Source organism: Cervus elaphus, chromosome 8, assembly GCF_910594005.1.
Source record: "Cervus elaphus chromosome 8, mCerEla1.1, whole genome shotgun sequence".
Taxonomy (NCBI): Eukaryota; Metazoa; Chordata; class Mammalia; order Artiodactyla; family Cervidae; genus Cervus; species Cervus elaphus.
In genome coordinates this window covers 43029379-43053935 of record NC_057822.1, presented here as the reverse complement: position 1 = coordinate 43053935, position 24557 = coordinate 43029379, and the positions used below count along the sequence as shown (strand labels likewise).

Here is a 24557-nt window from a genome sequence, read left to right as displayed (position 1 = left end):
GGAGAGGCGACATGTCCCTTCAATCACAGTGGGTGGCTGGAAGCAGTTACAGCGCTCCCGCCTAAGTAGAAGGAAGGCACTGTCTCTGACCCATTTGGCAATAAAGAATTTTCACTCAGCTGTCAAGATTTCGTGAATTTTAATGGTGGTCTCCAAGACCCATAAGTCACATTTCTTCTTCCTTAATAGTAGTCACATGTTGCACATGCACAATTAATTACCGTTTCCTTTATTGATGGTTACATCACAAATGGTAAAAATAAAGAGCAGTTATTTACTATTCACAAAACTGAAGATTCTTGCTTTGTCATTAATTTGGCACCCAGCAAAGAATTGCAGCAGAATTTCTTAATTTCCTCTTTAAAGTTTTGGCACCCCTTTTCAAAGGATTGTTTCAGTGGCTAATTTATTCTACATGAACAAATGGTAGCAGAGTGTAGGATGGGATGGTGGGAGGAGAAGCCACAGCTGATTGATGTAATTGTCAAAGCAGGAAGTGATGAAACCTGAAATTAGGACAGATGGTAAAGAATCTGCCTATAATGCCGGAGACCCAGGTTTGATCCCTGAGTTGGGAAGATCCCCTGGAGAAGGAGATGGCAGTCCACTCCAGTATTCTTGCCTGGGAAATCCCCTGGACAGGGGAACCTGGTGGGTTGTAGTCCATGGGGGTCACGAAGAGTTGGACACAACTGAGTGACTAACACTGATGGATATGGAAAGGAAGGAATGATAAGGAAGTATTGTCTTGGTGAATCTTACAGTTTTTGTTCGGGAGAGTTTACAGGAGAGGTAAAGTGATTTGGGGAGGCCAATAGTGCTTCTCCCTCAGAGCTTTTCCCCAAGCTGCTCTTCTCTCCAGCTGGGCCACTCCTCATATACTCTTTGCTGTCTCCTGTGTGTGTTCAGAGGCCTTCCTAAGTTCTGTATAAAATGGCAGCCTCACACAGCTCGCTCCCCTGCTTCTTTGCCCTACTTTCTCCCCTGTTATTAACACCTACCATATTGGTTTTATGAACAACTTCCCCTTTTAGCATAGAAGTTTTGCAACGGCAGGCATCTTTTCTCTTGTTCTGTATCTGTATCTGTTAATAGGTACGCAATAAATGTTTATTGAATGAAAGCCATGTAAGGTAGGCCACTCAGAAGATGAATAGACGTGGTAGGTTTAAAATTGCTTTGTAACTCACCTCTGTAGACATATATGGCAGGCAATTCTAAAATGTATTTCTTCAGGGATAGAGAATTGAAGCTAATGGTATAGACGTTAACAAGTACAATATGATGCATGTACTGATTGGTATTAAAATTCCAAGTACCTCTTGAAATAGGAAATTTCAGTTCTCTTTTGTTTTTTGTATTTATTGTTGCTCTTGGAAGACTCGTATTAACAAGTCTTTATTGGTTGCAAAAGGATCTGTTTATTTTAGTTTTTAAAAAAAATTGTTTGCAAGAGAAGTGTCAGACTGCAGTGGAAGCCCATAAAGGAGCCGTGGCATGCTGTGAACTAAGGCAGTTTGAACTTTGGTTACAGCTGGCTGATGCTGGGAATGCTCGAGGGCTAAGTCCCTGCTTCACTGTACAGTATTTCCTCTTACTGTTTGTTTAGACTTGAATGTAGTGTAAAAAAGTTGCTAGCGCCTGCTTTAGAGTGATGAATTAAAGGCCAATTATTCCTTCTACTCCATTTCTTTTTAAAAAATTTTATTGAAATGTAGTTGCTTTACAATATTGTATGAATTTCTGCGGTATAGCAAAGTGATTCAGTTATACATTTATATATTCTTTTTTATATATTCTCCCCTTCTCCGCCATTTCTTAAAGCTTTTACTTTATACTGCTATACAGGGAACCTTCTTTAAAGGGTCATGTCTAACTTCTCGCATCCTATTTATGCCCCAGACTATACAGTAGGACTTCTGCCCGTGGACTTTATTGACTTATCTCTTGAAAGGGAGGGAGTACAGTGTGCTCTGCATACCAGGTGTTTAATGGATTTTCTTCTGTTTGATTCTCACAGCAATCCAGAGACAACCTTTTCCCCAAACTTCTCTTTGCAGGACCCTGAAATGTTCTTGTTTCCCAAGATTCCATTCGGTACCCCCTTCTCTTATGCTTCATCAGTTGTGTATGCACCAGTGGCTTTAACCTGTATAGACAGATTACTTCTAAGTTTCTCCTTCAGACACAGAACTCTAGATACACTCTTGGGCACACTAAAGTGTAAAACTGACTTTTAAGTCTCAATTTAATAACCTACAACTGTATCAAACTCAGAGTTTGAAACTGAATTATAGACAAGTTGCCAAAGCCTGCAACTTGGGGAAATCATCATCATGCTAGATGCTGTTTACTAGGTTTGTGCTCTGTACAGAAATATTCTCATTTAATCCTCACAACAACCCAAGTTGTTTTATGGAAGCACTAAGAGAGATTTAGAACAGTTAAGGAGCGTAACCAGTCGGCAGTACAACAGATGGAGTTGGATTTTAACAGAATATGTGTAGTTGCACACTCCACACTCTATCCGTTCTGCGACACTTCTCGTCCCCCCTCCCTTCAACATGAACACAGCACATATGGACGCCCCTGTGAGCACCCACTACTGCTGACCTTTTGAGTTGCTCTGAAATATTTCATGTTTCTTGATTCTGATTGCCTTGCTTACTTGGATTATTGCAGTAGCCACTTAATAAATCTTCCTGACATCCATACTGCTGTCAAAATTATTTTTTCTAAAATGCAAATTTGATTGTCATTTCCCTTATTGCCTTTGGGATAAAATACTTGGCAAGGTATTCAAGACCTTTGTTCGTGGTCATGCTGTGTGCACGGTCCTTTTGTTTAAGCCATTATCAGGCACATTTATGTCCTAGAGGTATATTTCAGGATTATGCTTTGTTCTTCCGCCATGCCCTTTAGTTGTTGCATCACTGTCAAATTCCCGTTTTTTTTTTCCTTTTTAAAAATATCAGTTTTATTTTTAAAAATTAGCATTGTGATGTTAAATTAACATAATATCATTTAAATTTTGCAGTCCTGTTGAGCATTCTATATGTTTTATGCTGTTGTTGAACCCACTTTCTATTGGGTATGACAGGCAAAAAAACAAGTAAAATAAAGTGTGATAAATGTAATGGTTTTAAATTAAGATTCAATGAAAAAATACAGCTGCCCTATTTAGCCAAGTCTAAAAGGATCAATGAAGATGTCTTTAAGGTGAAAAACATTAAACTGATTTGAAGATTGCTAGACTAAAGCAGGGATGGGGTTGGGTGTTCTAGGCATGTGCAGAGATGGGCTGACCCTAGTCAGCAAATGGGAAGTCACATTCAGGACGGCTGGAGGGCAGAGTGTAGAGGATGCCACTAGGTCATAACCTGGGAGATCTGGCAGTAGACTATTGTGCAGTCGTTCAGTTGTGCCTGACTCTTTGCGACCCCATGGACTGCAGCACACCAAGCTTCCCTGCCTTTCACTATCTCCCGGATCAAATTCCCATTTTTTTTTTTTTTTTCAAATTCCCATTTTTAAGAGTTACATCAAGTGGCAGCTTTTTCACAAAACCTCTGCTCTTTCAGCATTTCCTCTCCTTTTGAGTATCCTCGTTTGTGATCACTAGTACTGCGGTCCTTATAGGTATGACCTCTTATAGGTGGGGAAAGGAAAGATGCAAATGATGATGGAGAAATTTAAATTTGGACTATGAGGAAGCTGTAGTTGAGGGCTCAGAAGGAGATGAGAAAGATATTGTTGAAACTGGAGAAAGGGGCATCCTTGTTATGTCGAGGCAGAAAATTTAGCAATACTCTTGACATTAGTAGCATGGAAAGTAGGAACTGTGCCTAATAAACAGGATGACCTATCTAAGGAGATTTCTAAGCAGAGTGTGAAGGTGCCCAGAAGTTTCTTCTTGCTGCTTGTAGCAAAATGTGTGCCCTGTGACCTCTTAACACTGAACCTATCACTCTTCTGGTTTTTTGTTTTTTTGTGTGTGTTTTCTTAATGGAGGTAATAGTTAATTTGCAATGTTGTGTTATTTCTGGTGTACAGCAAAGTGATTCAGTTATACTTACATCTCTGTATATGTGTATGTATGTTCTTTTCACATTCTTTCCCCTTATGGTTTATTGTAGGTTAGTGAATATACAGTAGGACTTTGTTTCAATCCCAGTCTCCCAATATACCTGTCCCTTACCCCCTCTCCCCTTTGGTAATCCAAAGGTTTTTTTCCTATGTCTGTGGATCTGTTTCTGTTTTGTAAATGAGTTCATTTGTGTCATATTATAGATTTCATATATAAGTGATCCCTTATGGTATTTGTCTTTCTCTTTCTGACTTCACTTAGTGTAATAATCTCTAGGTTCATCCATATTGCTGCTAATGGTATTATTTCATTCTACTTTATGACTGAATATAGGTGCACATTGTATATATGTACCACACCTTCTTTATCCATTCCTCTGTTGATGAATATTTAGGTTGTTTCCATGTCCTGGCTATTGTAAATTAATTTTATTTTATTTATTTGTAAATTAGATTTTTAAATTTCTAGAATAGACTTTTTTTTTTTGATACCATATCTATAGGAAATCAGTTTGGTTAATTTGATTATTTAGTTCTTATTAGGGTTAATCATTAATTTGGTACTGCTGTGCCTGCGTCAGTTCTTGATGTTATCTGTTAATGTTTCATTGAAAACTTAATAAAAAAATTTACTGAAACCTGGAGTAACTGAAGAAAGTATGAGTAGAAATAAATTATGGAAGCACATACTTTTCCCCTAAATTTCCCTTAGCTGATAATAAAGTTCTCATAAGTTTATCATTTTTTTTTTTCTTCAAGTTTATCATTTTAAAACATAATTTTTAATAGTTTTAATAGCCCATTATATTTTCCATCAATTTCCTTAACCTCCAATATCGGATATATTATTTATGGTTTTTACTATTGTAAATGTTATGAATGTCTTTGAATCTAAAACCCTTTCCACATTAAAAAGAATATCTAATTTCTTGGCTGCACCAAGTCTTACTTGCAGTGTGCAGGGTCTTAGTTGCTCCAGAGTTTGTGGTCCCCAGACCGTCCAGTCGAGGTGCCCGCGCTCAGCAGCTGCAGCCCACAGGCTTAGTTGCGCTGAGCTGGGTGGGATCTGAGCTTCCTGACCAGGAATCGCGCCTACATCCCCCGTACTGGAAAACAGAAGCTCCACCACTGGACCACCAGGGAAGTCCCCCTTTTCTGCATTTGATTATTCTGTTTACATGCCTAAATAGAGAGTCGTTGAATCAAAGAATATGAATTTTTAAAATACAGGTAGTAAGTTCACATGTAAGTTTTAAAACGTACAATTAGAAATACGGTGAAATAACTCCCTTGCACCTCTCTGTCTGCCCACCATCCCGTTCCCCTTTGTGGAGGCAGCCATTGTCATCAGTTTTTTATATTTCTTTCCAGGGACATTTTAAGTGGATGTATGTCTGTGTGTGTGTGTAGGAGGTGGAAGCTTAGCCAGTGGATGAGTAGACATGCACTGTTATAGGCATTTAATCATATTCTGTGCACTATTTATGGAGGAGGAAATGGCAACTCGCTTCAGTATTCTTGCCTGGAAAATCCCATGGACAGAGGAGCCTGACAGTCCATAGAGTGGCAGAGAGTTGGACATGACTAAGTGAGCACACGTGTACTATTTAAGATAAAATCAACTGCGTTTAACTTTACTAGAATTTAATAAAAGAAGAGGAAGGTAAAATGAAAATGAAGGAATTTCTTTTGATTTAAATATTTCTTGGGGATTCCCTGATGGTCCCATGGTTGGGATTCCGCTTTCATTGCCTAGGGCCTGTGTTCAATCCCTGATTAGAGAAGTAATATCTCTCCTGCAAGCCACACAGCACAGCCAGAAAAAAACACAAAAGCATTCTTTATCAGAAGGAAATTAAAATACTTAACAATACTAGTGATGTATGAGAAATATAAATTGGCAGTAAAATTAAAATTTTTAGAGCTCAATAATAATTGAAATGCAAATAAAATGATATTTTTAGTCTTTGGAAAAATTGAGAAAAATTAATAAATATACTTAAGAATGTGGTAAATGAGTATTCTTGTAAGGGCAAAATTCTTTTATTTTTTTTGGCAAAATTCTGATGGCAGGTAATTTGGCAATATTTAAAATTTTAACATGTGTTTACCCTTTAGATACAAGATTTGATGTCTAGAAATTTTGCATAAAGAGATAAGTAAGCATAAAACGAGATATATCTGCCACTGAAAATGTCCATCACTATAAGATTAAGTTGTGATGTATCCAATCAATTGGATACTGTACAGCTATTAATATTAAAAATGGTGATGAAAGAAGGAGGGGACATGTATACCTATGGCTGATTAATGTTGATGTATGGCAGAAACCAACACAATATTGTAAATCAATTATCCTTCAAATAAAAATAAATGAACTTTAAAAAATAGTGATATAGATTCATATTTATTACAGTGGAAATAGGTCCTTGACATGCCCTTTTTCTTTCTCAACAGTAAGGAATAGCACGCCTAATGGGACCTCATTTATATAAAATTGTACATGTGTGTAAATGTAGACAGATTTCTGAAAATAAATACTGATTAAAATGATTATCTCTGAGTGGTGGCCCTTTGGGACTTTGTGGGTTTTTTTTTTTTTTTTTTTTAGTACTGTTTGATTTCTTTATAGTTAATATTTATTATCATTTTTATACCTAAAGAAGGAAGAGTATTTTTCTCCTTTCTGAACAAATGCATATGTCTAGTTTATCCCTTCTGCTTGTTAATTGACTTTGTGGATAACAAGAAATACAGCTTTTAAGCCAATACGTGATACATTCTAGAAATACCTGACTCTAATAATGTCGGTAAACTTTCTGATGTGGTGTCTGAGGGCCATGGTTTGGGATGCTCTCCTACTGCCGTTGAAATTACCCAGGAACTGGTGCTGATGTCTGGGGCATTCTGAACTCCAGAGCCCAGGGCATTTACTGAAGTTTTCATTGCCTCACCCTGCTGTAAGTTCTTTAAGACCTGATTTTTAAAGAGCAGAGTCAAGTTTGAACCTTTGTTTTTGTTGCTTTGATTTACTTTTTCTCAGCTTTGTTTATAATTAACAAAGAAAATTGTTAGGTATATAAAGCATAGCTCATAGTGATTGAATATATGTATACATTGTGCAAAGCTTCCTCCCATTTAGTTCATTAAAGCATCCATCACTTCACATATTTATCTTTTTTTTCATTTATGCAAGAGAACGTTAAGTTCTACTCTTTCAGTGAATTTCACTTATACAGTATAGTGTTAACCAGTTGTAGTCACCATGTTATATATTACCACCTCAGACCTTATTTATTCATTTATAGCTGAAAATTTATACTCTTCCAATCAGCCTTTCCCTGTTTCTCCCATACCCCTGGCCGTCACTTTTCCTACTGTTTCCATGAGTTTGACTTTTTTTTTTCTCCCATTTATTTTTATTAGTTGGAGGCTAATTACTTTACAATATTGTAGTGGTTTTTGCCCTACATTGACATGAATCAGCCATGGATTTACATGTGTTCCCCATCCCGATCCCCCCTCCCCATCCCGTCCCTCTGGGTCTTCCCAGTGCACCAGCCCTGAGCACTTGTCTCATGCATCCCACCTGGGCTGGTGATCTGTTTCACCCTTGATAGTATACTTGTTTCAATGCTGTTCTCTCTGAACATCCCATCCTCGCCTTCTCCCACAGAGTCCAGAAGTCTGTTCTGTGCATCTGTGTCTCTTTTTCTGTTTTGCATATAGGGTTATTGTTACCATCTTTTTAAATTCCATATATATGCGTTAGTATACTGTATTGGTCTTGATCTTTCTGGCTTACTTCACTCTGTATAATGGGCTCCAGTTTCATCCATCTCATTAGAACTGATTCAAGTGAATTCTTTTTAATGGCTGAGTAATATTCCATGGTGTATATGTACCATAGCTTCCTTATGCATTCGTCTGCTGATGGGCATCTAGGTTGCTTCCATGTCCTGGCTATTATAAACAGTGCTGCGATGAACACTGGGGTGCATGTGAGTTTGACTTTTTAAGAAAGGTTACACATGTAAGTGATACCGTGCAGTATTAGTTTCTGTTGATTTACTTTGGATTAACAAAGTATCTGAATTTATTGGACACACCTGCCCTTGTTGATAAACGATAGAAATATTAGAAGTCATTCTCTTCTCTGCATATATGTCAGGTATTGCTTAAATCATTGGGTTAAGGGAAAGTAAAATTCCTGCTCTCCAAACATCTGACACCTGCTCTCCAGACATCTGAACTGAAGTTTCAAAGATTAAGTGTAAATTAGCCAAACCCAGGAAAGGGATATGAGGGTAATGCAGGTAGAGACAGACAGGGCTTGGCACATGTTGGGGACTGTAAGGCCTTCAGCGTGGTTGGGACTAGAGGCCATGCAGGCAAGAAAAAGGAAGGCCACAGAAGCCAGATCATGAAGGGTCTTGTCAGCTGTCAACGAGTTTCTTTCTCTGGACTTCCATGTAAATACAGCCTTTGTTCACAAAGACTGGAATTCTTTGAGTCATCTTTGACTCTTAAGTCTTCCTCCCTTCCCTTAAACTTCCTCATAATTGGGCACCAAGTCTTGTCAATTTTGGGAACTTGGATTGAAATAGAATAATGACAAGCTAGATGTAGACTGTGTTCTCTATGGCAGGCTGTAACTTAGTCTTTTTAATTTCTAGGGCTGAGCACTGGCTCCCAGACCCTTAGGAAGTGTTTACCTGAAGGGAGTTCAAAAGAAAAAGTTTAGCGTTTCTACGTGTAACCACGTGTAACTTTTTTCTTCTCCATTTTGTTACAGAAAATCTAGTAGTCTTAGGAAGTCTAGTTGAAAAGTCAGTGCTTGGATAATTTAAAATCTTGGTAATGAAATCAGATCTATTTGATTAGTGCACTGAACAATGATGGAAGCAATGTAGTTTAGGAAGAAAAGTGCCAGACAGCTTTTAACAATTGGATTTTAATGAATATACCCCAGGTTACATAGTCTGTGTACCTTTTTTTGTGGCCAAGAACAATAGTTTTGTGACTATCCCAGAAAAGATTCATTTTTTAGTTAAAGGAAAAGTCATGTACAGGTATATTTATTGCTTTTCACTTGTCCCAGGTAGTTATGTGACTACATGCTTCCTTGAACTTATGGATATGTACTGTATTTATTTTGTGTTTAACTATAAAAGGAAAACTGTACAGAGATATGGTTAGCATTTGCAACAGTTAGGCATTGTTTTAGTGAAATAATTGTGCCATTTTGAAAACAAATTAAGGATTTGAGGCATATCTTGTGAAGCAACTTTTATGATTATCAACAACACAGCTGCTAAAACTATTATCTTGGTGGAATTGAATCTCTTGTTATTTGGGTCACATAACCAGCAACTGAACTTTTATACTTGTAACTATATAAGACCCTTGTCAAGAAATAATGTGATATGATTAGGAGAGAGGCACCTTAAAATGTTTTCATATATGGCCTTAAGAAAAACAAGGTATTTGTTATTTAGAGAGAGCTAGAATGGTAGCATTATAATATAATCTACTCATGCCTATATTCATGTTTCATATTTTTAAATCCTTTAATTTTAAAATTTTTGTAATATAAATTAGCTAAGCCTATTACTTTCCCCCTTCAAAAAAAAAAGAAAAGGAAATATGAGAGTATTTTTTCTATATCACCTCTAACTTCCCATTACCTCTAGTTTCTTTTTTTTCTTTTTAGTTTTTATTTTTGGCTTATATCTAAATACATATCCTGTAGCTTGAAATGGAAAATATATTTGCATACATGTCTTCAAGTATAGCTCCTATAGGCTGGTTAGTTTGGTTTCTTGAAGTCTATTTATTATAACAGAACTCAGTAAGATATGTGCCTTACAGAGCTGATTAATGTGGAAATTTACTGTAACTTTATCTTTAGCTGCCGTATTTCCTTTTGACTGAGTATAGGTGGTATAATAAGTGAATATTTTCCTATTACACTTACTTAATCTTAAATCCAAGGTGAGCAGTTTAAAAATGGGTAGATAAGGATGCTGGCCTTTCTTATTATGCCTTTTTATTTCTCAGGATACATTAAGCTCGTAAATCCTCTCATATATTGATACATTTGTCTTATTTTCTGTTTTTTTGTAGAGATTAGTTGTAGTTGTAAGAAATAATACAGAGATCTTTTGTACACTTAACCTATTTTCCCCAGTGATAACATTTTTGAGGATGACATAGTATTTTGACATTGTAGAAACCACTGCTCTTACTCAAATTTCTTCAGTTTTTACTTGTACCTGTGTGTATGTGTTTTAAATTCTGTACTGCTTAATTTCCTTTTTATGTTTGTACATCCACCACTACAGTCAAGATGCTGAATAGTTTCCTGTCACCAAAAGGTCCTGCATATTGCCCTTTTGTAACACCTGGTTCTCTCCTGCCACTTCACTTTCCCTCTTCCTATCTACTAGTGGACCTCTGACAACCATTAATCTTTCTTCCATTACTAAAATTTTGTTGTGTCCAAAATGTACAAATAAAGCCATAAGTAGCCATTTGAGAGTGACTGTTTTTACTTAATACATCTGGAAATGAAATGAAGTTGCTTAAGTCATGGTCAACTCTTTGCACCCCGTGGACTGTAGCCTGCCAGGCTCTTCTGTCCATGTGATTTTCTAGGCAAGAATACTGGAGTGGGTTGCCATTTCCTTCTCCAAGGGATTTTCTCAACCCAGGGATTGAACCGGGACCTCCCGCATTGCAGGGAGACTCTTTACCTTCTGAGCCACCAGGGACTCCCTTACTGTGAGAGCCATCCAAGTTTGTGTGAATCAGTAGCTTATTCCTCCTTGTCATTCGCTTTTTATATTTAAGTTAGAGAAACTCGACCTCGTTTCTGCTTTGTTTCCTTCCTAAGCTGTTTTTTAAGTAAATGTGTCTGTCTTAAATCTAGGGGACAGAACGAGACCGCCTTCCTCCAGCCCCTCTAGCATCATCCGCCGAACCTCCTCCCTGGACACGCTCGCTGCCCCGTACCTCGCGGGGCACTGGCCTCGGGATGGCCATGGGCAGGCTGCTCCTTGCATGCGGGACAAGGCCACCCAGGTAGGTTAATCACAGTTCTTATCTTGAAGCGTTTCACTCTGAAACCATTTCTCATAATATTGTTTGTTCTAGTCTGCTCTCAAATTCTTAAAACTAGTGCGTATTAGCATTATCTGGGAAGCTTATCCAAAATGCAGATCCCCAGGCTTGACCTTTGCGTGTTCTCCAGTAGGTTTTGGTTGAGTCTTGAGAATGTGCGTTTTAAACAGTTGTCAAAGGAATTCTGATATATGCAGTAATTTATGGATATGTTTTATCTCACTTTCTTACAGTTTAGAACATCACAGTAAATTTCATTTATGGAATTTGGACTTAAAAATTTGTTACAGTTAAGGTTACTTTTTCATCCAACCTTATATTTTTGTGCCAAAAATCTTCATGTTTTGGGAAATGGGGATTATTTTATATTGCTGATAGAGTCTGTAAATGTAGATATCCTGACAAAGGGACTCTGGAAGCAAAGTTTCATACTTTGAGATTTATAAAAAGTTTTAATTAAATGGATATTAAAGGATCATTTGATCTAACTCCTAGTCTTACGGGTGAGGAAACTAAGGTCCAAGATCATAAAGCCAGTAGTTGACTGTGTCTTGGTTGGGTGTAGTTTCTGTCGCAGCAACTTAACTACAATGATAGTTTGGTTAAATTTTTGTATAATCATTTAACTTTTCTCATAATCATTGGGTGGCAAGCCCCTGAAGGCAAGGCCTGCGTCTGGCTTGCCCGTTTTTGTACTTTCATCACCAGAAATCAGTACTATACTTGATGGAGTAAGACCACTCCAGGAATATTTGCAAAGGATTAAATGAGCAGAACAGTTTCATGGCTAGTGAAGAATGAAAATCATTTAAAGAGTGAAAAGATCCTTGATACCGATTGTTGAAAATCAGCTAAGGTACATCTTGATTTAGACTTTAAATTTATGTCACTTGGTGGTTGCTTGATCTCAGCACTTTATGAGTGGGACCAAGTAAATACACTTTGCAGTGGTTTTTGGATTTACATATTGGTTCCCAGAATTCCAGATGTTCTTGATGGGTTAGTTTGTTTTCTGTTCTGATACTCTTTAAACCCAGCCCCATTGTTAGGGTAGATACTTAGGATTCGAAATTACCTTGAGGGTTATACTCCAGTTGCAACTACAGAAATGAAAATGCAGAGTCTATACTCATCAAAAGCAATGAGTCTTTTCAGAAATTGTGACTTTTTAAGCCAAAGAGTTCTGTAGAACTCTTGTGTTTATTCAAAATCTGTAACTTTACTGAGATTAAGGCATGGTCGTATAGAAAATGAGTGAAAATTCTTTTCCCATTTAGGTTATTACAGAATATTGAGCAACATTTCCTATCCTATACAGTAGAGTTTGAAAAAGAATAGAAACCCATATATGTATAACTGAATCACTTTGTTGTACACCTGAAACTGCCACATTATTAATCAACTGTGCACCAATATAAAATAAAAAAAATGAATACGGTCTCTACTTGCTTTAGCTTCATCCACATGTGACGTTAAAATTAGTGTGAATGTATTTCCTTCAATATTTCTGCAACCCTCTTTATTTCCTCTGCAGTTTCAGGTTCAGTGGGTTCAGATATTTTCCCTACCAGTAAGAATATACAGTTTTATAAATCGTTGGGAGCCCCTTGTTCTGTGGAAGTTCAGTAAGTCTCTTCAGCGAGTTGCTGTGTTCTAGCTTTAGCTACCACCTGACTGGTGCTCCTGTCTTTTGTTTTGTTTGTAATGCTTTCCCACCATTTGCCTGGATAGCTTACACTCTAATGCTTATAGCAGGTGCCCCTAATCCCATAGAATCTTTCCTGGCTACTTTTCCTGTCCTTCCAGGTTTGGATTAGTTGCCTTTCTTAGGGCACCTCAATCATCACATGATGTCCAAATTGGCTGTTTATCCTTTCTCTCCTAGAAAAAACTCTTTGAACATAAAAACTGTATTTTCTAACTCCAACACCTAGTCTAGTACCTGATATGTTAGAAGATACATATTGCTTTCCAGTATACAATGCAAAATTGAACAAAATTGAAACATACTTAATTAAAACTCAATTTTACTTTGTATTAATTCCTGAATGTCTTATAATAAAGGCTTGGCTTCTTAGTTGAACAAAGAAAGCAATTATCTTTTGAATTAGGAGGTTAAGTAAAATTAACAACTTCTGCTGAGTATTTTTTCCTGCCTGAACATCTTATCACTGAAATTAACAACACTGTCTTTTGCTCTTTATGCTTATTTTTATTTGTTTTGCTAATTAATACTCTTTTTTTATCTTTATTTGTTCTTAAATCTATAAGAAACTTCTATATTCCTTTGCTTTTCCTTGAATTTTTATACTTAAATTGAATATCTTGAGTAATTTCTCTAATTTTTAAAAGCTTTGTTTGGACAAGTCTCAAATTTATAGAAGAGTCACAAGAATTGTAGATTGAGCACCAGGGAACTCCTCACCTGTGTTTACCAATAAACATTTTTGCATATTTTGTGTTCTTTAATATATAATTGTTATTATCACTGATGTTATTACTTGCTCTTTGTAATTTACAGACATTATGACTCTTCTCAAATACCTCAGAAAACATATACAAACACAGACTTTAAAAATTTAATTATCAAATTCAGAAGATTTAGCATTGATACAATTCTGTTCTTTATTATGTGGATACATAGACACATTTTTTTGGTTTGTTTCCCCAAAGATGTTCTCTGTAGCAGTTTCTTCCTTAAGCTGGGATCCAGTGAAGGAGCACAAGTCAACGTTTAGATGTCATATTTCTTTAGAATTCTTTAATTTGGAACAGTTCCTCAGCTTTTGTCATTTGTGACATTGATATTTTCTAAGGGTGCAAGGTGGTGTCTTGTTGAATCTTCTCAACCTGAGTTTATCTGTTTTTTAAACAATTCGATTCAGTAATAACATTTTTTACAGAAATACTGTAGTTGATGTATGTTCTTTGTGCATGTGCGTCAAGAGGTGCCCAATGTCAGTAATGTTGTTTTACCCAGCGGATACCCTTTGTAACTGTACCTGCATAGGCTGTGGGGAAATATTTGAGACTATAAATACCCCATTCCCCAACAGATTTTCACCCACTGTTTTTAGCATCTGTTGATGATTCTTGCTTAAATCAACAATTACCGTAGAAGTTCCAAATGATGACTTTCTAACTCTTGTCATTCTTCCTGCCTTTGTTTGTTGGTCTAATACTTTTTGATAGAAATGGTTCTTTATGAAATTGTCCTAAATGGATTTAAAATGTCAGTTGATATGACTTAAGATTTTTTTTCCCCTCTTTAACTTTTTACTAAGAGAATGTTCAACATACAAAAAAATGGGAAGGACGTTTTAGCTGTCATTAGATTCTGCAGTTTTAAACATAGCCGTGTTTGTTTTTCCAGTCTTTCTGCTTTTATGTGTGTATTTGCTGTACTTTCTCAAAGTGTGTTGCGGATTTAACAGCACTTTATCCTTACATCTTTCAGCATATATCTTCTTGTGTAATCACAGTGCCAGCAGCTCACCTAGGAAAATGAATAATGACATAATATCATGTAACATCCAGTTCATGTTAAATTTACATAAGATTTCTTTCTTTTTTACCAGGATCCAATTGGAGACTCAAGCATTTTACTTAGTTTCTCTTAGTTCCTTTTAATTTAGAACAGTTCATTTTCACTCTCATACTTTCTTTCAGTTTTAATAACATTGTTACTTTATGCTATTTTATGAATGACATATTTGTAAAGGAGATACTTTATCCTTTTTGAATTAGTAAGTAACTGTAGAATATGTCTCTGCACCAGTGAATATCCTGTTCCTTTTATCCTTAGTAACTTTTCACCTAATGTTTTAGTGTCCATTGATAATCCTTGCCTAAAGGGATTTTTTTTTCCCCTTAAACACAAGATAGCATATTCTATACATTCTTCTGCAATTTTGTTTTCACTTAAAGACATTGTTCTATCCATATAGAAAAATTTCCCCTGGTGTTAAAAGTTTTTTTACATCATACATGTAGAGAAGTATTATTTTGAATAGGCTATAAATTTTTCATATAGTACAGAATTTGAGAGGCATCTGCCCCTGAGGCAGCCACTGATACCAGTTTCTTTTGTTACCATGTATTTTCTTTCAGAGATAGTTTACGTATGTATATATTCTTTCTAGCAGTTCTGTCTATAAAGGTAGTTGCTGTACATACTGTACTGAGCCTTGACTTTTTCATTTAACAGTATCTCATGGAAACTGGGCTTTCCTGGCGGCTCAGAGATTAAAGCGTCTGCCTGCAATGCGGGAGACCCGGGTTCGATCCTTGGGCCGGGAAGATCCCCTGGAGAAGGAAATGGCAACCCACTCCAGTATTCTTGCCTGGAGAATCCCATGGACAGAGGAGCCTGGTAGGCTACGGTCCACGGGGTTTCAAAGAATCGGACAGGACTGAGCGACTTCACTTTTACTTTCACGGAAATTATTTTGTATTAGTACATTTTAGATTTCCTTACTCATTTTTATAGCTGCATATTATTCTGTTGTAAAGATAAGCCATAATTTATTTGGCCAATCCCCTGTTTGGTTATGGTGGTGATTACAGTCACTAAGGTGGTTAAAGTCCTTGATGCTGGGAAGGATTGAGAGCAGGAGAAGAGAGCGTCAGAGGATGAGATGGCCGGATGGCATCACTGCTGCAATGAACATGAACTTGGGCAAACTCCGGGAGGTGGCGAGGGACAGGGAGGCCTGGCGTGCTGTATTCCATAGGGTTGCAAAGAATCGGACATGACTAGGTGACTGAACAACAATAGTCGCTAAGTTTTGTTCAACTCTTGCAACCCCATGGTTGCAAGACTGTAGCCTGCCGGGCTCCTCTGTTCATGCGAGTTCCCAGTCAAGAATACTGAAGTGGGTGGCCTTTCCTTTCTTCGGAGGATCTTCCTAACCCAGGGATTGAACGTCTCCTGTGTTGCAGCCAGAATCTTTACTGCTGAGTCACCAGGGGAGACCAGTCCTCTATTAACATTTTTCTAATCTCTTGCTTGCACAAACAGTGCTGCAGGGAATAATATATGTCATTTTGTGCATAGAGGCATAAATTTGTAGATCTGTGATATAAAGTACCAAGAGGTTACTGTGTCAAACAGTATGTACGTTTGTAACTTTGACAGCAGTTGCCATGTCACCTTCACTAAAGACTACTAATTTTACATTACACCTGCAATGGAGGAGAGTGTATATAATCAAATTACCTAGTCTTAATGACCTTAACTTGCATTTCTCTTATTATGGGGTGAGGCTGAGCAGTTGTGCCTAGAATGCCCCCCCCCCCCCCCCCGAAAAGTGTTTTTAAGTTCTGGATTTTGTGTAATCACTAAGAATTTAACATTTTTGAAGCAGTACTCTGCAGTTATTTAAACCAAGAAAAGACATAATTTAGAGATTAAGATTAAACTCTGGGATTTTAAGTTTATATCTTTGGCTTCACCACTTCCCAGCTGTGAGACCTCAGGCAACTTACCTTACCTCTCATTGTCACACTACTTTATCTACAGGCCTTGAAGAACTTTGTGTATGTATTAAATCAGATAGCACAGTGATGACCTTTCATTTACTTTCATAAAGCACAGTACCTAACACATAATAAGATCACAGGAATGTTAGCTAATATCAGTATGCATTTGTTCAGTAAATGGTATGCTTATAATTATATAAAAATAGTAATTTTTATTAGTAATAGAAATGAAAGAAATAGGCTAAAGTATTGCAGTTAGGTAACTGGTGCTGAAGAATTATGGGTAATTTGTGTTATTTTAAGTATTTTGTAATACCTAATTTTCCTGTAATAAGCATGTATTTTGTAATAGAAAAATATGGTACACTTTTTTTTTAGAAAGGAAAAATGTTTTCAGATTTATTGAGATATAACTGACATATGGCACTGTAAAGTTTAAGCCATACAGCATAATGATGTGACATACGTGTAGCAAAGTGATCACCATAAGCTTAGTTAACATCCATTACTTCATAGTTACCAAAAACATCATTTTTCCTAGTGATGAGATCTTCTAGGATCTACTCTCTTAGCAACTGTCTGATACACCATACAGCAAGTGTTAACTATAGCCATTGTGTTGTATCCTCGGTACTTATTTATCTTGTAACTGGAAGTTTATACATTTTGACCACCTTCATCCAGTTCCCCCTCTGCTAACCACAAATCTGATCTCTTTCTATGGGCTTTTTTCTTTTTTTTAGATTCCATGTGTGAGATCATACAGTATTTTTTTAATCTTTGTCTGACATTTCATTTAGCATGATGCCCTCAAGGTCAATCCATGTTGTTGCAAATATGGCATTCACTATTGTTAAATGATTAACTATTTTGTTAAAACCTCTTTCTTCTGTTTCCCATTATAGACAGAGAGTGCATGGGCTGAAGAATACTCTGAAAAGAAGAAAGGGTCTCACAAACGTTCAGCATCGTGGGGCAGCACAGATCAGCTTAAGGAGGTCAGAAAAATGGTTCCAAGGAAGTGGGTGTGAAAATTTGATCCCTTGGTTGACTAGTTCCCAGAAGCTGTGAGCTGCAAAGATTTGTCAGTTCCATTGTTTTTTAATTTCTTTCTTTTTTTTTTTTTGGTGGCAGTTTTGATTACTTGAGAAATAACACCAGAAAAATAGAAAGATTTGAATAGGGAAATATAAACGTAACTTACCTGATTATGTGTGTTTATTTTTTAATGAGAATCCATAGCTGTTAATATAATTAAATATCAAATGTATGAAATTGTAGTGATACAACAAATTCATTCTTATTATTTCTATATACAATGGTAAGTATTTTTGATATTTAGTAACCCAGTGTAACCAAGTTGATTATGGCCCCATGTTATGATTACCATTTTTTGTGCCTATAATTAGCACATTTGTGTTTTAAATATAATGTAGCCATAAAACAGAAAAACTCCATCAAGGAATAATGTTATTAATATTAATAATAATCACATTAATCAAAAATATATTTGTTATTTTTTATTTTTTGAATATCATCTTGTGTTTTTTATTTATTTTTTTATTTTTTATTTTTTCATTTATTTTTATTAGTTGGAGGCTAATTACTTTATATAATATTGTAGTGGTTTTTGCCATACATTGACATGAATCAGCCATGGATTTACATGTGTTCCCCATCCCCATCCCCTCTCCCGCCTCCCTCCCCACCCCATCCTTCTGGGTCTTCCCAGTGCACCAGCCCTGAGCACCCGTCTCATGCATTCAACCTGGCTGGTGATCTGTTTCACCCTTGATAGTATACTTGTTTCAATGCTATTCTCTCAGGACATCCCACCCTCGCCTTCTCCCACAGAGTCCAAAAGTCTGTTCTGTACATCTGTGTCTCTTTTTCTGTTTTGCATATAGGGTTATCGTTACCATCTTGTTAAATTCCATATATATGCGTTAGTATACTGTATTGGTGTTTATCTTTCTGGCTTACTTCACTCCATATAATGGGCTCTAGTTTCATCCATCTCATTAGAACTGATTCAAATGAATTCTTTTTAATGGCTGAGTAATATTCCATGGTGTATATGTACCACAGCTTCCTTATCCATTCATCTGATGGGCATCTAGGTTGCTTCCATGTCCTGGCTATTATAAACAGTGCTGCGATGAACATTGGGGTGCACGTGTCTCTTTCAGATCTGGTTTCCTCAGTGTGTATGCCCAGGAGTGGGATTTCTGGGTCATATGGCAGTTCTATTTCCAGTTTTTTAAGGAATCTCCGCACTGTTCTCCATAGTGGCTAATTTGCATTCCCACCAACAGTGTAAGAGGGTTCCCTTTTCTCCACACCCTCTCCAGACTTTTGGATAGCAGCCATCCTGACTGGCGTGTAATGGAACCTCGTTGTGGTTTTGATTTGCATTTCTCTGATAATGAGTGATGTTGAACATCTTTTCATGTGTTTGTTAGCCATCTGTATGTCTTCTTTGGAGAAATGTCTGTTTAGTTCTTTGGCTCATTTTTTGATTGGGTCATTTATTTTTCTGGAAATGCATTTCATGGCTTGAATTGATTTTTAAATAATACTGTTTACTTTTTTGGAGCTGTTGAAGGTAAGGTATTTGATAAAGAAATCTAATTTTAAATAAAATGTGACTCACTATAAGGAAAATCAGAATATTATCATTGTTTTTGAATTGTTTGTGAAAGCTATAAGGTATAATTGCTAAAAGCTTCATTTGTTTAATACTTGGGAAGCTTAAAGGTGCAGAACAGTGTTGGAACATAATTTTTTCTTTGAAAGAAAGATATACGTTTATACATATATAGATATAGATATGTGTATATATACATATAAATTTTTTAAAGTAAATCAGATTTTTGCGGTATGGTTTAAAAACTCAAAAGACATAATAGGGTTGAGTTTTATTGGTTATTATTAAACAAGAATATGTTTTATATGATGTGGAAGACACTCTGACGCACTTATTTTCCCCTTTTCAGATTGCAAAATTACGCCAGCAGTTGCAGAGAAGTAAACACAGCAGTCGGCATCATCGAGATAAAGAAAGACAGTCTCCATTCCATGGCAACCATGCAGCTATTAACCAGAGTCAGGTAGGAGCACAAGATGCCACGAAATCCAGACAAGGGATATGTTGTTTTCCTGGTGTTACCTTATTGCAAAGGTAAATGTTTATGATAAAGATGTTCAAAAGCATGTTTGAAACAGTGGTTAAATACTGAATCACAGCTTTCATTAAAAAAAAAAACAACACAATACTAAGTTGACAAAAATGATATTTTCCTTTAATGATATTACTTCTAGGAGATATAGCTAGTTACATATTTTGACTTTTGTCTTTGTCGGTTTGGTGTATTGGAGGCAGAATAATACAGAGGAGCACTGGCTGTGGAGCAGAGCCTGGATAGGTAACCTGTTCAAAGTCCCAGTTTCCTCACGTGACAGCAGATGATGATAATGATACCTGGCGCATGAAGTCTTTTAGTAGAAAAGGTCTTTAACTGCTTTGATTTTTTTTTTTTTTAATTTACTTATTTATTTATTTTTTCAGTGGGTTTTTTGCTTTGATTTTTTAATTGAACACTATGAACTGCTCTTGATGGCTCACCCAGGGAGCATTTCGCTTCATACTGAATTGAAACTGGATGGCATCCTTTGGCAAAAAGAGAGCAAGAAAAAGTTTGTGTGCTCCCTTTTTAGGTTGATAGCTTCTGATGATTGTTCAGTATATGTGGATTGTTTTCAAGAGAAATGGGTGAAGGTATATATTTTTTTAAAGCTAACTAATTATGTCTTAAAATATTGATAGATGGGTCAAACTTGATTTCACAGATTTATAGTTTGATTGCAGTTTGGCTTCCAGTAACTTTTTTCCTATATAAGGCATTTTAATTATAAAATATGAATATACATTGACGCATTTAAAAGCCTAAACAAACTGCGTTTATATTTGGAGAAATGGATAATGCAAAATTGACCAAGTAAGAAGTGAAAAATTTGAATAGACTATTGGAATACTAAATATTCCACTCACTCACAAAAGGCCACAGACCCACCTGGTTTTACAGGTGAGTTTGCCAACCTTATACTCCCTCTAATTCATCCATAAATAATTTAGATGTATTTCTAAGAGATAAATCCAGTTCTTATTTCCTATCCATGTTTTTACTCCAATAGAAGTTAAGATTGAGTTTTATTGAATTTTAATTGATGAATTTTAGCAGTTTATAACTTTCTGAAGTGATTTTTTTAAAAGTTGTATTTAAATTATCAATTACAGTGGTAAAATTATCCAAAAATTTTTTTCCCCTGCAAGTTGAGTTTGCTTAATAAAGACTATTGAAGTTCGCATGAACTTCATTTTTGTCTAAATGAAGGTGCCTCTTTGTGGAGAAGGTGAGGACAAGAAAATATAGTAACTTGAAAAATAAATTCACGTGGCTTGACTTTTGTACACTTGACACACCAATCATCCTGACTACTTGACTTGTTTTACTGGGTGTTAAAGCCAGTCAGAGATCAGGCACGTGTGTCTTCTGATAGCTGTGGCCGTAGTATTCAGAGTAATTGAAACTTTAAGACTGTGAACACGAAAATATCATTCAAGTCATGATTGTGGCTTTGTTTAGTGGATTCTCTCTCTAGAGGAGAAAGTACCACTTTGAGATATGCGCGCTTTGAGGCCATTCCTCCATCTGTGCAACATTTATCAAATATCTGCCATATGACTGGTATTGTAGTACTCATTAGGGGATGTAGTGATAAATGAACTATTGGGGCTTTCCCCCCACACATCTCAGATAATAAGTAAACAGTTAATTTTTATACAGTATAATGAGTATGTTCATCAGGAAGGGTTCAGAGTATTGTAGAAGGGGCATTTATCCTTGAATTGACAATGAGCTGTCTAGAAAGGCTTCTAGAGAAAGTGGTATCTAAGTGATCCATGAAGGATAGGTAGAATTTAGCTAGTTTTGGGCTTCCCTTGTGGCTCAGCTGGTAAAGAATCTGCCCGCAATGTGGGAGACCTGGGTTCTATCCCTGGGTTGGGAAGATCCCCTGGAGAAGGGAAAGGCTACCCACTCCAGTATTCTGGCCTGGAGAATTCCATGGACTGTATAGTCCATAGGATTGCAAAGAGACAGGACTAGAGATTTTCACTTTCACTTTCTGGACGCAGAAGAAATCATGGCTCTAGGGAGGAGTGGTAGTAAGAGATTAGGTTAGCCAGAGCTGAGAGTCTTCATGTCTCAGTTGTTTAAGAAATTTGGACTTTGTCTTTGAAGCACCGGAGAGCTATTTTCTACAATGCAGGGGGTTGACAAATGATCAGATATGCATTTTGACATGATCATGATGAGTTCAGAGTAGAGAATGAATTTGGTACAGGACGAGATTGGGGCAGGAAAATCTATGAATAGATTTATAATCCATGTAAGAAATGATGGTGACCTAAAGTAAGGTAGAAGCTGTGGAACTATAGAGAATGGACAAACCTGAGTGATATTTAGAAAGCAATAATTAATAGTTGAACTCCAGTAAGTCCTTCAATATGGGAACACTGTATTCAGCTTTTGTGTATTTAAGCATTTAACCCTCATCTTTGAGGTGGAGGTTGTTACTACTCCAATTTACAGGCAAAGAATAAAGGCTCAGAGAGCTCATGTGTCTTGTTCAAGGTCATATGAGACAGAGCTGGGATTCTGATTGAAGCATTTTGACTTCAGAATCTGAGTCTTTAAACTTTTTTAGCTTATGGTTGATGATATGGGAATGATGGACATACAGGAGTAAAAGGTAAGGCCAAGTCTAACCTTTAAACATAATTTAAGAAATATATCCACCTACCTCATACCATGTACAAAAGTAACTCAAAATGGATCAAAGACCTCAATATAAGAGCTAAAACTAAAAACTCTTAGATGAAAATAGGCATAAATGTGATGTTGGATTAGGCAATGGTTTATTAGATATGACACCAAAAGCACAAGCAATAATAGAAAAAGTACATAAATTGGACTTTATCATAATTAAAAACTTTAGTGCTTCAAGGATAAGCTACAAAATAGGCAAAAATATATGCAAATCATATGAAACACTTGTATCTAAAATATATGAAGAACTCTTAAAACTCAATAATAAAAAGACAAGCAGTCCAATTTAAAAATGGACAAAGGATCTACATAGAGAGTTCTCGAAGGAAGATGTGCAAATAGCCAATAGGTATGTGAAAAAGATATTTATCATTATTTGTCTATCAGGAAATGAATACAAATTCCAGTGAGATACTACTTCATACCCACTAGAACAGCTAAAACTAAAGACACAAATAGCAAGTTTTAGAAAGAATGTGGAGAAATCGGAACCCTTATATATTGCCAATAGGAATGTAAAATCCTGTCGGCACTGTATCAGCCGATAGGAATGTGAAACAGCCTCGTAGTTCCTCAAAGGGCTAAATAGACACAGAGTTACTGTATGACTGGTGCTTCATCTCCAAACTATGTGCTAAAGGGAGTTGGAAACATGTGTTCCTAAAAACTTGTACACAAATGTTCATAGCAGCATGGCTCACAGTAGCCACGACTTGGAAACAACCCAGTTGTCCTTCAACCAATGAATGGTTAAATAAAATGCAGTATAGATCCATACAGTGGAATATTCACTTCAGTTCAGTTCAGTCACTCGGTCGTGTCCGACTCTTTGCGACCCCATGAACTGCTGCACGCCAGGCCTCCCTGTCCATCACCAACTCCCGGAGTCTATCCAGACCCATGTCCATTGAGTCGGTGATGCCATCCAACCATCTCATCCTCTGTCGTCCCCTTCTCCTCCTGCCCTCAATTTTTCCGAGCATCAGGGTCTTTTCAAATGAGTCAGCTCTTCGCATCAGGTGGCCAAAGTATTGGAGTTTCTGCTTCAATGTCAGTCCTTCCAATGAACATCCAGGACTGATCTCCCTTAGGATGGACTGGTTGGATCTCTTTGCAGTCCAAGGGACTCTCAAGAGTCTTATCCAACACCACAGTTCAAAAGCATCAATTCTTCTCTGCTCAGCTTTCTTTATAGTACAACTCTCACATCCATACATGACCACTGGAAAAACCATAGCCTTAACTAGACGCACCTTTGTTGGCAAAGTAATGTCTCTGCTTTTTAATATGCTGTCTAGGTTGGTCATAACTTTTCTTCCAAAGGAGTAAGCGTCTTTAAATTTCATGGCTGCAGTCACCATCTGCAGTGATTTTGGAGCCCCCCAAAATAAAGTCTCTCACTGTTTTCACTGTTTCCCCATCTATTTGCCATGAAGTGATGGGACCGGATGCCCTGATCTTAGTTTTCTGAATGTTGAGCTTTAAGCCAACTTTTTCACTCTCCTCTTTCACTTTCATCAAGAGGCTCTTTAGTTCTTCTTCCCTTTCTGCCATAAGGGTGGTGTCATCTGCATATCTGAGGTTATTGATATTTCTCCTGGCAATCTTGATTCCAGCTTGTGCTTCCTCCAGCCCAGCGTTTCTCATGATGTACTCTGCATATAAGTTAAATAAGCAGGATGACAATATACAGCCTTGACATACTCCTTTTCCTATTTGGAACCAGTCTGTTGTTCCATGTCCAGTTCTAACTGTTGCTTCCTGACCTGCATACAGGTTTCTCAAGAGGCAGGTCAGGTGGTCTGGTATTCCCATCTTCCTTCAGAATTTTCCACGGTTTGTTGTGATCCATATAGTCAAAGGCTTTGGCATAGTCAATAAGGCGGAAATAGATGTTTTTCTGTAACTCTCCTGCTTTTTCGATGATCCAGCGGATGCTGGCAATTTGATGTCTGGTTCCTCTGCCTTTTCTAAAGC

General features: G+C 36.8%; 1 protein-coding gene across 2 annotated transcripts in view; it reads left to right on the top strand.

Annotated features, from left to right (window-relative positions):
* The window catches only part of FAM117B (family with sequence similarity 117 member B), a 68227-nt gene that overhangs the window by 22628 nt on the left and 21042 nt on the right, over nucleotides 1–24557 (top strand). For both annotated transcript variants that reach the window (XM_043910369.1, XM_043910370.1), the window contains 3 exons: nucleotides 11018–11169; nucleotides 17595–17687; nucleotides 19686–19799. In XM_043910369.1, the coding sequence (XP_043766304.1) occupies nucleotides 11018–11169; nucleotides 17595–17687; nucleotides 19686–19799 (359 nt within the window). The remainder of the gene's footprint in view (nucleotides 1–11017; nucleotides 11170–17594; nucleotides 17688–19685; nucleotides 19800–24557) is intronic.